The sequence below is a fragment of the Hyaena hyaena genome, unplaced genomic scaffold (assembly GCF_003009895.1).
Source record: "Hyaena hyaena isolate Hyena2069 unplaced genomic scaffold, ASM300989v1 scaffold_13, whole genome shotgun sequence".
In the NCBI taxonomy this organism is placed as follows: Eukaryota; Metazoa; Chordata; class Mammalia; order Carnivora; family Hyaenidae; genus Hyaena; species Hyaena hyaena.
The window spans coordinates 1,823,145-1,834,474 of record NW_024080645.1 but is presented as its reverse complement, the minus strand read 5'-3'; the positions used below and the strand labels follow the sequence as shown (position 1 = coordinate 1,834,474).

Sequence of the window (11,330 nt, the reverse complement as noted above, 5' to 3'; positions counted from 1 at the left end):
TGAAGGGAAGAACGGGAGTTTTTACTTGGTTTGATTTACAAGACGCTAGCATCAGAGCTGAGGACACCACAGGGGTGAAAGCCTTTGCGACCGCAGGGCTGGTGCAGAACTTCGGGCCAGGGCCCCGCCAGCTACTCCTTGGAACGCACGAGGCCGCTGTGGGACTCAGGTTCCCCCCGCTCATGGTGAGGACGGGCGGGCACTGTCAGGGCAGACTTGGGGCGGTGGCTGCTCCAGGAACCGTTAGAGCTTGGCCCCAGTGAGGGAACAGAAGTGCTGAGTAGTCAGAGAGGACTTTATTCTGCTGTCAGACACAGAGCCTTCAGCTTGGGGGTGATGCTCTCGCTCATGAGCCCTGCCGCTGGGGTCCCAGCCCAAGGGCAGCTTCGTGAAGGATCCATGAAGGGGCTGGGGTGGGGAACTGACTTGCCTTGGTCTCTCGGAGGCCAGGGCGGGAATGAGCGCCTGGCCTTACGCTTCCATGTGGCCTAACTTCCGCCCCCCAACAAGGGGCAGGGGTGGTGGGTTGGGGCACAGTGTGGGAGGGGAGTACAAACCCTAAGGCACGGTTGGGGGGATCTGATAGCTGACCACCCTTGGGACAGCCTGGGGACCTGGCTGACTTCATCCTCAGCTTCTGAACTCGCTCGGTCCCACCGAGCCCTGGTTAGGCCCGTTTCTGCGCGGCAGGCCCAGGGTTCCACAGGCGGTAGAGCAGTCAGGCCCGCATGCAGTGAGCTTCTGGGCGAAGAATTCCTTATGGTAAGAGCCCCCCGGACTTCCCAGCCTGTCCTCGGTGCCGGGGACCCAGGGGCTCCGGCCACGCTCCGTAGTGTTTGAGGGTGGAAGTCCCCGGCCAGCTCCCTCCTCACTAGCTGATCAGCTTCTTCCGTGTGTAAGTTCTGCCGACCAGGCGCCTCCTGGAGAAGGCCCGGCTGAAGGGAGAGTCCTCGGCTGTGGCGGGGCAGAGCTCCGCGTCCGCACCTAGGGAAGCGCAGGGAGTCCCTGAGGACGGGCCCGAGGAAAGGGGCCGGAGCTGCACGCGCGCCCTCCCCGCTGTCGCACCGGGGGGACCGCAGTGAATACCAGGAAAAGCTAAGACCTGCAGCTCAGACTCCCTCAGCTGGAGCTGTACGTTCAGGGGTTTGTGCTGTTTCACGTGACTTCAGTCTGAGCCTCGAGGGAAAGGCGCCGCCGAAGGCTCCACCTCCTGCAGTCCCCTCTGGTTCCCGGGGACCTTGCTCAGTAGAGCAAGCCCGGGGCTGAGGAGATGGAGGCCTGGAGCCTGCAGGCTGATCCCTGTACCGCAGCACAGGCGGGGAGGGCCCTGCGGGGACGCTGCCGGCCTGCCACCTGTCCCCGCAGCGTGCCACCTGTCCCCACGCCGCCCCTGCCACCCCTGCAAGAAGCTGGAGACATCAGGATCTGAGGTCCCCACTCCACTACCTGGTGGCATTCTAACGCACAGCTGCTCTGGGAAGAGCATGTGACCCCCCCTCCAGGGACAGTCCTCGGACTCGGGCCTTCCCCAGGACTCCTCCCCAAAGCGGCCTGGCAGCCCTGAGCGGACCCCGGGGCCCGGCACCGCCCCCCTGCAGTCAGCCTCCAGGAGCTTCCGCGAACAGTTACCTCTGGCTTCGGGGCAGCGAGAGGAAGGCGTTCGGCCCTGGAGCAGCAGCGGAGACCCGGTCAGGGCCTGCAGCCCGCTGGCGGAGAGGCCGCTCCGCACGGCACAGGCGGCAGGGGGCGTCGAGCCTACGGAGACGGGGGTGAGCTCGGCCCGAGGCCAGGGGGGCCCAGACCTTCTCAAGGAGCAACTCCTGAGTGCCCTCCCCGACCCCCGGAAACCCACGGCAGCGGCCTCACCTGGCACGAACACCTCGTCGTCCCCCGGGGAGGGCAGGGGCGGTGCTCTTGTGCCCGGAGACCTCTCCTCGCTCGCGCAGAGTTCGCTCTCTCCTCTCAGCCCATCACACACTCTTTTTGCCTGACACTCTGTTTCCTCCTCGGCAGGAAGGAGCCTCTTCCTGGAACCCAACCCAAACTGGCCCCAGGAGCAGGCTTCCTCGGCCTTCGGCGTGCTGTCCCGGGGAGGTGACTGGTCTGGCAGCTGGCACACCCCCTCGAGCTCGAAATCTCCCAAGAGGGGAGTCCTGCTGATGCTGAGCTCAGGGCTGGACTCTCTCCTCTCTGGCTCGAGCAGGGACACCCCTGCAGGTAGGTCGGCGCCAACCTCGCCCCTCCTAGCGGAGCTGCCGCCCGCGGCCCGCTTCCTCCGGGGCCAGTCTCTGATGCTGTCCGGAGGGGTCTTCCCGCTGTGCTTGGGAGACGGGGTCCAGGGAACACCGCCGTCCGTCTGAAACGGAGAGGGGGTGCTAGAGGGGCAGCGGGTGGGGGTACAGGACTGGCAGATGTACGTCTGTCCCCCGCTCTTGCCAGGGGTGCTGTGCGAGGGGCGAAGGCAGGGCGGGGACACGTAGGTGGCTTCGGGTCTTCCTGAGGACCTGCCAGCCCGGGGTGGGCCGAGACCGGGGAGGGAGCTCGCGTCCCCCAGGGAGCCCCCCGCCTGTCGGAGGGGCTCAGCTTCGCACAGACAGCCGGGGTCGATCTTTTTAATGCGGAGCTTGGGCAGGCCGGAAGCTTGCATCTCCAGCTCGACCTCGTAGGCCTGCGGGCTGGCAGGGGCTTCTGGAAGCCGAGCCAACGCCTGCAGGTTCTCCAGCTGCGCGGCGGCCTGGCGCTGCCTCCTGTCGGCCGTGCAGCGCAGGGCGTAGGAGGGGGTTGGGGGAGAGCCGGGCCCGCGGGCAGGCGGGGATGGACGAACCCCAGGGCTCGCCGGAGACTTCTCCTCGGCAACCCCCGTCCTCGACCTCTCGTCTTCTCCCATTGGGGCCACGTCACATTTCAAGCCATCAGCGTCGTTGAGCTCCGCTTCATCCAGGAGAGTGAGATACTCCGAGTCACGCGCCAGTGGCAGGGGAGAAGACAGCCGCCAGTCCCTCCAGAGCCTGTGTCCTTCGGGGGACGGAGGAGGAGAGAGGGGCTCTTCCTTCTGGTTCTCTCTGGCGTCTGTGGTGGCAGCTCTGGGAGCCGCAAAGGCGCTGGGCTGGCGCTCCCGGAAGCTGCTTTTAAGATCAGAGGCCTCTCTGGGCCTTTTCCCAGCTTTAGAAGGGGGCAGAGGGGGCGCGGGGGCAGGCTGGGCACTCTGCGGGGTTCCAGGTGGCGTGGAGGGCGCAGGACCCGAGAGAGGCGAGGCTCCACGGGGGGCGTTCCAGGGCTCGCTCCTGTCCGGTTCTCCGGGGGGAGGAGGGGCTATCAAAAACTTCCGAAAGGGACTGGTCTTGGAGACGTCGGCGGAGGGAAAGGCGCAAGGCTTCTCCGGAGGAGGGGGAGAAACCAGACTCGTGCCCTCCGGCGTGCTGGGGGCCGAGGCGGTTTTCTCCTTCCCCTTCTGCGCTAGCTCCCCGGCCTGGGGGGGCCCGGAGCCCCGGGGACCGCAGTGCTCTTGCTCTGGAGGTGTCTCTCTCCGCGCCCCCGAGGCCGCTGCTTGCGGAGAGGAGCCGGCAGGCCCGGGACCCGCGCTCCCGCTGGGGGCTGCAGGGCAGGGGGCACTTTCTGGACTGGAGTTGGCCGAGAGTGGCCACGTAGACTTCTGCGGAATCCCAGCGGGCTGACCACCTGGCCTCCTGGGGGTTCTGGGGATCTTTTCAAGAGGGGAGCGGCCTCGCTGAGGAGTGACTGCTGGTTGAGATGGTGAATCCCAGTCCTGTGAGGAGTCTTTTAAGGACTCCTTGAAAACGGCCTGTTTGGCAGGGGTCACTTCGGTAGGGGGTCTCTGCCGGCTTTCGGGGGTGCACAGTGGAGTTCGTGGCGAACGAGGAAACCTAGGTGTCGCTTTAGAAGAGCTTGGAGACTTCTGGTAACTCTTCTTAGGAGTCTGTAAAGAAATGCTTACATCAGTACCTGAATGCCATCACCCATCTGCTCTTCGGCACATTTGTCACCTCTGAGACGCTCAGAAAGGGACAGGGGAAAATCCTTAACCTGGATTTCAGAGAGTAACACGTTTCAACTTCCAAAGGTGACAGACTGTCTTTTCCTGGCACCAAGCACCGAATCTAATCCTGGTTCTAAGACCAGAGTTCTCTTCAGATGCATACACTACAGCTAAAGCATGCCTGGCCTTGAATGGTGAAGCGCTCCACCCCTGCCCTGGCCTCTTCCCCCAGAGCGCCCCTCCTCCTGAAGTAGCTCTGAGGTGTCACATCATCTGCTGTTCACCTGCCTTCAACATTTGCTTGCCCTGCACCGTCCGGGGCCAGGCCGTGTGTTGGGGGGGTGGGGGGACTGGGGGGATGGAATCGATGGATACAGATGGCCCAGCAACAAAGATGACGTCTCAGGAAGGACACTCCCCCCTCCCCCCCCAAAAAACATCTCCCTTCCTTCTGGCAAAACGCAGGTATGCACTCCAACAGGTAAAGCAGGTCAGATGCCTATCGTGATCATCTCAAGGGACTCCTGGTCTAGTGGGTATTTCGTGTTCAGTGAGGCACGGACGGGAACACGGTGGCACCAGTGCACTGACAGGGACATGCATGGGACAACACGTGTTGGGAGCACAAGCCAGCTGGCAGGAAGGAGGGACCGAACAGTGAGTTCTATGTCATTAAGAATGGGTATCAGCAGGTACAGGCCAAAGCTGGGAACGTGGGGAAGAGGGAACTCTGATGCTTCTGCTCTAGCATTTTCTAGGCCTAAAGTGAAAACCAGCAGCTGCCTGCGGACCCACATGCAGCCTGCCTTCAGCCGATGGAGGCCCCTGCCCGTCTGGGGGAGACTGAACCTGGTTCTGGAGATCTGGGGCCTTCAAACCCATCCACAGCTCTATGTCCTGCCCCAAACTCTAAGCACTTTGCTGGGTTTCCAAACAAAAATTATTTTTTAGCCTAAGGATTCCATTTTCAGAAAACCCTGCTTTGACAGACAAAGGGGCTGTAGGGCTTCAGGCAAAGTGCTGCAGTCAGAAAGCTCACTCTGGCCTCTGGGGGCAGGATGGACCCGAGAGGGAAAGGCGGTTGAAATGTTCCAGGCAGAAGCGAAGGAGGGCGGGAACTGTGGGGATGGAGGAGCACTTATCAATGAGCCTGCCAGGCCTGAGGGAGTGGCGAGGGCTGGGCAGTGCGAGGGCAACAGCTCAGTGCTGCCTGCACATGTCAGGAGCGCCTATACATGGTGCAGGATCAAAATGGTGGACGAAACCAAGAGGAGATCATTTCTATTTTCCCCCTACCGCCGTGGCCTCAGCCAAACTGCGGCCTTACATCCCTACAAACCCAATAGTCAGTCGTCTCAATCAACCCAACCATCCCCCAAATGTATACTAGCATCTATACAGATCACCCGCTTTCTCGTCCCTCATGTTCTCAGGGGGTTTTTTTGGGCCATATTTGTTTCCCCCTCAAGACCATGCTATTTTAAACATTATCAAAATGTTATACCTGATAAGCTGTAGGTATCTCAGAACCCAATGTGCTCCTTGAAGTCCTCTGAGGCCGAGCTGAACCCTTTTCTGAGGGACTGGCCATACCACACAAAGCCCCAAAAAGCAGGCTCTTGGGAGAACGAATACTTCGGTTTGGACAGTTTTCTCTTTGGTCTGCAAGTCAAAAACAGTGATTCTTCTCAGCTCCTGCCCTCCCAATACTAACAGCCTGTCCATGCAAGAAGATAATTTTTTAGAGCAACTGGGAGTGGGGAATCCCACCTAATTATGGCAGCAGTTACTGCTGCCATCTTGAATTTTAATAAGAGTGTGTGCTTACCTCAGCCCTTACTTATTGTGAGGCAAGCAGAACAATTTAATTTGTAAACATAAAGACCCATTATCTGATGATCCAAACTAATGATGGATGAAGGAATGAAGGACAAACAGGTGCCCTCTTCCACCTAGCACACCTGAATGTAGAATATGAACACACGGTGGACATAAGGGGTGATCAGCTGTTATGAATAAGTTGCGGAAAGGACAGTGTGCATGGCCCGTTGTAGGACCCGAAGGAAGGACGCTGGGGGCAAGAGTCGTGTTGTTCAGCACTCTGCCTTCTACTGAACATACCTGTTCTACTGCTCAGATGTCAAGGAAGAAAATGTCAAATTTTAGATTTCTTTTCCCCAAAACACTTCCCGCCAAGTAGGCACAGTCTTCTGAAGGTGGTGGGCAAGCAAGTTACCTGACTTGTTGTGCTGAAACGAGTGAACTCTCTGCACACTTCGAGACTTGGGCTGAGACACAGAATAGAAGGAACCAGAATTTGTCCTGCTGAGCGACAGCTGCTTGATGCGAGGACTTCGTCTCAGGCCTATTTCTACAAAACCAGAATCACAGTTAGGAACCAGGGAGAAACGTAAGCTTTTTACATGTGCCCGTATAGGAGATGGGTAAAATTTACGTAATACCACATACAAAGCGGAACGGTGACAAATTACTGACCTTGAGACTTCCGGAGTGTTGTAACAAAGTGACAAGGGGTGGGACATACGGTTCCGACAAGGTTCAGAAAAACCACTGACCCTCTAGACTGTCACCTTCGGAAGTCTCAGACTGCCGCCCTCTTAACCATGCATGATATCGGGTAGAAAAAGGGTTTGTACAGTGTGACTTTTGCAAAAAGCTTTTTAAATTTAAAAATTGCAGTTTTCATGTTTATAATACATACATTTGTATAGAAACGACACCTGTAAGAGTGAAGCTAAAACGTTAACAGTATTTCTGAGTTGTGGGATTACCAAGCATCATTAAAAATCTGGCTTCTCTGTATTTTCTTTTTCTTTTCTTTTTTTTTTTTTTTTTACAACAAACAAATTACTTTTCTGATTTTTCTACAATAAACAAATTACTTGAGTCATTAAAAAACATGACTGTCTTTGGAAAAAACCCAAATGTCTGTCTTTGGAACCCCCTGCATTATGTGTACGTTTAAAAGAAGGCACAGCACTTCATATCGCACCGTGTCAGCTCGAACCCTGAACTGCATTCCTACTCTGTAAAAAAAAGTTTCTCCGGGAATTCCCTCAGGGAATTCTGTGTAAAAGACCATGTACCGGGCCCCCGAGCTGTCATAGTGTCTGCACACTATCTTAGGACAGGCTGAGCAACAGCAGAGGTTTGCACAGAAACTAGTGAAAACAACAGAAAACAAATGTAGGTAATACCGTCTGCTCCTTTTTCCGGGGACTCTTCGACAACGTCAATATCAGGACCAGGCTCGGAGGACCTTAACGAGTAACAAGCACGGGGATTATGTAGTATCATGCACGGTTCATGCACAGTCAGCCTCGCAGAGCAGCAAAGACCACGGGGCTCGAGGACACCAGTGGTGGCAAGCGCTCTCTTCATGGTTGCAAGCGAGATGGTTAGAACACTTTTTTGGAAAGTGGTTTTGCAACATAAAAACTAATTAAAATATGTATGCCTTCTAACCCACCATCTCTCTCCTTGCAATTTATCCTGGAGGTAACCTGTACACGTGTAAAATCTGTGCACAGATAGGGTCAAGATGAAACCTTGACCAGATTTCCTCTCGTTCCTGTTAAGTCCAGCTAAAAACCCTGGATGTTATATGAAGATGAGCTACAGGTTAAACAGTGACAAGAGGAGGCAGGTGGCTGGGGACCGCAGGACCCAAGGAGAGACAGCACAACGAGCTCCCAGAGTTCCCTGTTTGCTTTCTGGATCCCGGACTGGGTGCTGGGGAAACGGACAACCCCGTATGTCAACAGGCAGCAGAACTGCCTAGGAAAAGGCAGCCCTCCAGCCAGAGAACCAGGAAAGGGGCAGCTCAGCACGACAAACTTTCCGGCACTGCCATGGACACTGGATCCGAAGCAGGCTCTGTGCTTCAGGAGAGAACCTGATATGGGGCTTGAACTCATGAACCATGAGATTATGACCTAAGCCGAAGTTGGACACCCAACCGAGGCCACCCAGGTGCCTTGAGGTTTGTTGTTTTGTTTTGTTTGTTTTTAAGTTTTTTATTTTGAGAAAGACAGTGTGAGCATCGACAGGAGGGGCTGAGAGAGAGGAAGAAAAAAACAATTTTTTTTTAAGATTTTTAAAACTGTTTGAGAGCACACGCACAAGGGAGGGGTACAGAGACAGAATCCTAAGCAGGTGGCACGGAGCCTGACGTGGGGCTCGAACCCACAAACCATGTGATCTTGAGCTCAGCCAAAACCAAGAGTTAGTTGCTTAACTGACTGAGCCACCCAGGTGCCCCGATGAATGGTTTTTAAAATTGTGGAGGGGAGGCCTGGGTGGCTCAGTCAGTTGAGCACCAGACTTTGATTTTGGCTCAGGTCATGATCCCAGGGTCTTTGGATCAAGCCCCGTGTAGGGGGCTGGGCAGAGCCGGCTTGGGTTCTCTCCCTCCTCCCTCCCCCTCCTCCTCTCCGACGTGTGTGCGTGTGCACACATGCTCTCTGAAGAAAAATTTTTTAAGAAGTTTATAAATGTGGAATACCCATTTGATGGAATGCTTCTCAGCAATCCCCCACCAGCCCAATGAGGAAGAAATATGGACACACGACACCATGGACCAGCCTCCAAGTAATTCTGCCGAGTGAAAGAGGGGAGGCGAAAGGGCACATCCTGATGGTCTCCAGCCCGCACCGTGGTTACAGAATGCTGAATGCTCTTAGGTGATAAGACAGCTAAGAAGTCAGTCGCAGGGGCCTGAGAAGGTGGGCGGTGGCCTACAAGGTAACTCGCAAGGCTGTGTGAATACGTGAAGTAGCTTGACGAGGATGTTACTCACCTGCCCTTGATCTGTCTGTGAAGAAGCCTTCGGGAGACCTGCTTATGTACTGGAGTCTCAGCCACACTCTTAGTCAGCAGCTTGTGGTAACCTAACATGTGAACAGCATCAGTTTCAGTAACCTTATCAAGAAGCGGCAGCGAGGTGAAGGGGGGGAAGGTCTGAAACTCGGTATGGCTTACTACTCACGCTGGAGTGCTTTTTGTTTGTTTGGACTGAAGGGAGTCTTGATGGTTTGGGGGCTACAGTCTAACCACAGGGCTCACAGGACACAACAGTTTATCAGCGTTAGAGATTAAATAATAAGCCAGTGTAAAAATACTGTAAAATCTAATAAGCAATTCTGAAAAATACAAATACTAATCAGGGCTAGTAAGCACTCATCTCACCAGTAGTCCTTATATTTACAATGAAATGATGTAGAGCGTGTGAAAGCGCTGTCATTACCATGCAGATATTAGGACACTGAATAGCGAGAGCCCCCCAGCCGGCACGCATTTCCGCAGAGGGTAGGTGACTGCTGCTCAAGGAAGGACTAGTGTAGAGGAGTTAAAGTGACCAGGAAGAGAAGTGACACAGGCAGGAACGCGGCCTGAGGGCCTTTGAAATAACTCTCCTCCATAAAAGGAATGAGAACGCTGGGTAAAACTGGGCAAAATCAGCCTTTTCAGAACTCTGGAAATAAACCAGTTTGCAACAATCCATGGAGTATTTACCTAAGAAAAATAGTGAATCCCGGGAACAACAGCCAACCCCACGGAACGTGATCTTGCCCCAGTCCCGACCGCCCCGCCCCCAGCCCTGTAGCCTTGAAAACCAACAGCCTGCAATCACTCTGCACACCGCCATCCAGGGGCCTACGAATGGGGCCCGATGAGAAAGGGGCGCCTCCAGAGCCCCACGCCCAGATGTCATCCTTTGACCTGTCTGGCAGTTACCCCCAAAATCTCAAGTGCACACACAAGGGTGGTCTCCATGTGACCTCAGGACTCACCCAGTGCGAATGACCTCCTTCCAGGGAGCACTTACCCGAAACCAGTTGGTAGCAGTTGTAACCGGTGCAGCTGTGGGGGGGTGGGGGGGGGCAGCTGGGTCCAGCAACAGCCTAACTACCAGGAAACCTGGGAACGGGGCCTCCCCCTCTGCTCCTCCCCGGCTCATACTCTGTGTGTGTCTCTCTCAAGAATAAACATTAAAAAAAAAATTTTTTTTTAAATGAGACATGCAAATTAAAGAGTTTGGTCCATATGCAGGAAAGGAGGGGGAAAAAAAGTCAACAGCAATTGTCCCTGAGGAATTCCATGTTGGAGAACAAGAAGCCAGAGGCGCCGTGACAATGTCCTGAAGGAAATGGTCAGAGCAGCAAGAACTGAAAGCAGTTCCATCCCCAGGTCGGAAAGCCGCCAGGACTGCTCGTTCTCTCCAGAAGGACATCATAAGGGTGCCAGGCATACTCATGACCCAGGAGGGAACACGCTGCAGGTGCGTGACCTGTCAGGATGCCCAATACTATGTTATAGGTGCTTGCTGGTATCAGACACGCAGCAAAATGAGAGAGGCTGGAGCTGGGAGACCGGTGCTCTGGCCCCTAGAGAGGCTCCGCCCCCTGCTTCTTAATTCTCTCTCACCGCACCTTTGGGACCTGTGTCTCTCTCAATTCCAGATACTCAATTTGTTAGACCAAGACTAGATTAGCTGTTTGAAATGTTCAAAGACCACAAAGAAACGCATCCAAAGAACTAAGGGGGAGTAGGGCACGGAGGACTCGCCCAATAGATATCAGGAAAGGGACAGAAATCCTAAAAAAGAATCACAGAAATTCAAAAGTTCAGAAATGAAAAATGTATTTGAATGCCTCAGCAACAGATAGGAGACGGCAGAAGAATCAACAAATGTGAAGACGAGCTGATTTAGATCATCCAGCCTGAGGGACAGGAAGAAAAAGCATGAAGAACAACAGTCTCGAGCATCTGTGAGACATCATCAAGCACAACGTCCACAGACCGGGAGTCCCGGAAGGAGAGGGGAGACAGAGAACAAAGAGAACATCTGAAGAAATACTGGCTGAAAATTTCCTAAGTTTGATGAAAGCCATTACACAACCACGAAGTTCAACCGCCCAAGGATAAAGTCAGAGAGATCCACACCTGCCCAAACCACACTGTGAAAAGTCAAAGAGAAAGAATCTTGAAAGATGCCAAAGAGTGGGGAGTTCGCCAAGTACTGAGGATCCTCCGGAAGACAAAGGGCTGGTTTCTCATCAGAAAGAGAGGAGGAAAGACAATGTGATGATGTATTCAAGGTGCTGAAAGGGGAAAGACTCAACCAAGAATTCTGTGTCCAGCAAAATTCTTGTCCAAAAATGGAGAAATTAGCACGTTCCCAGGTTAAAAACAAACACCGCCCCCCCCCCCAAAACAAAACAGAACTTTTAAGTAGCAGACCTGCCCCACGAGTAATACTAGAGAGGGTCCTTCAGGCTGAGAGCAGAGGGCACCCAAGAGTGAGGCAAAT

At 54.6% G+C, this 11,330-nt stretch overlaps 1 protein-coding gene across 1 annotated transcript in view; it reads right to left on the bottom strand.

The window, feature by feature from the left end:
• Nucleotides 1-11,330, bottom strand: part of TICRR (TOPBP1 interacting checkpoint and replication regulator) — a 46,446-nt gene continuing 35,116 nt past the window's right edge. The window contains exons 16-22 of the mRNA XM_039216641.1: nucleotides 8,817-8,907; nucleotides 7,216-7,277; nucleotides 6,234-6,368; nucleotides 5,502-5,659; nucleotides 1,867-3,937; nucleotides 1,630-1,755; nucleotides 1-984 (exon numbers count right to left, since the gene is read on the bottom strand). Coding sequence (XP_039072572.1) covers nucleotides 872-984; nucleotides 1,630-1,755; nucleotides 1,867-3,937; nucleotides 5,502-5,659; nucleotides 6,234-6,368; nucleotides 7,216-7,277; nucleotides 8,817-8,907 — 2,756 coding nt within the window. The 3' untranslated portion in view covers nucleotides 1-871. The remainder of the gene's footprint in view (nucleotides 985-1,629; nucleotides 1,756-1,866; nucleotides 3,938-5,501; nucleotides 5,660-6,233; nucleotides 6,369-7,215; nucleotides 7,278-8,816; nucleotides 8,908-11,330) is intronic.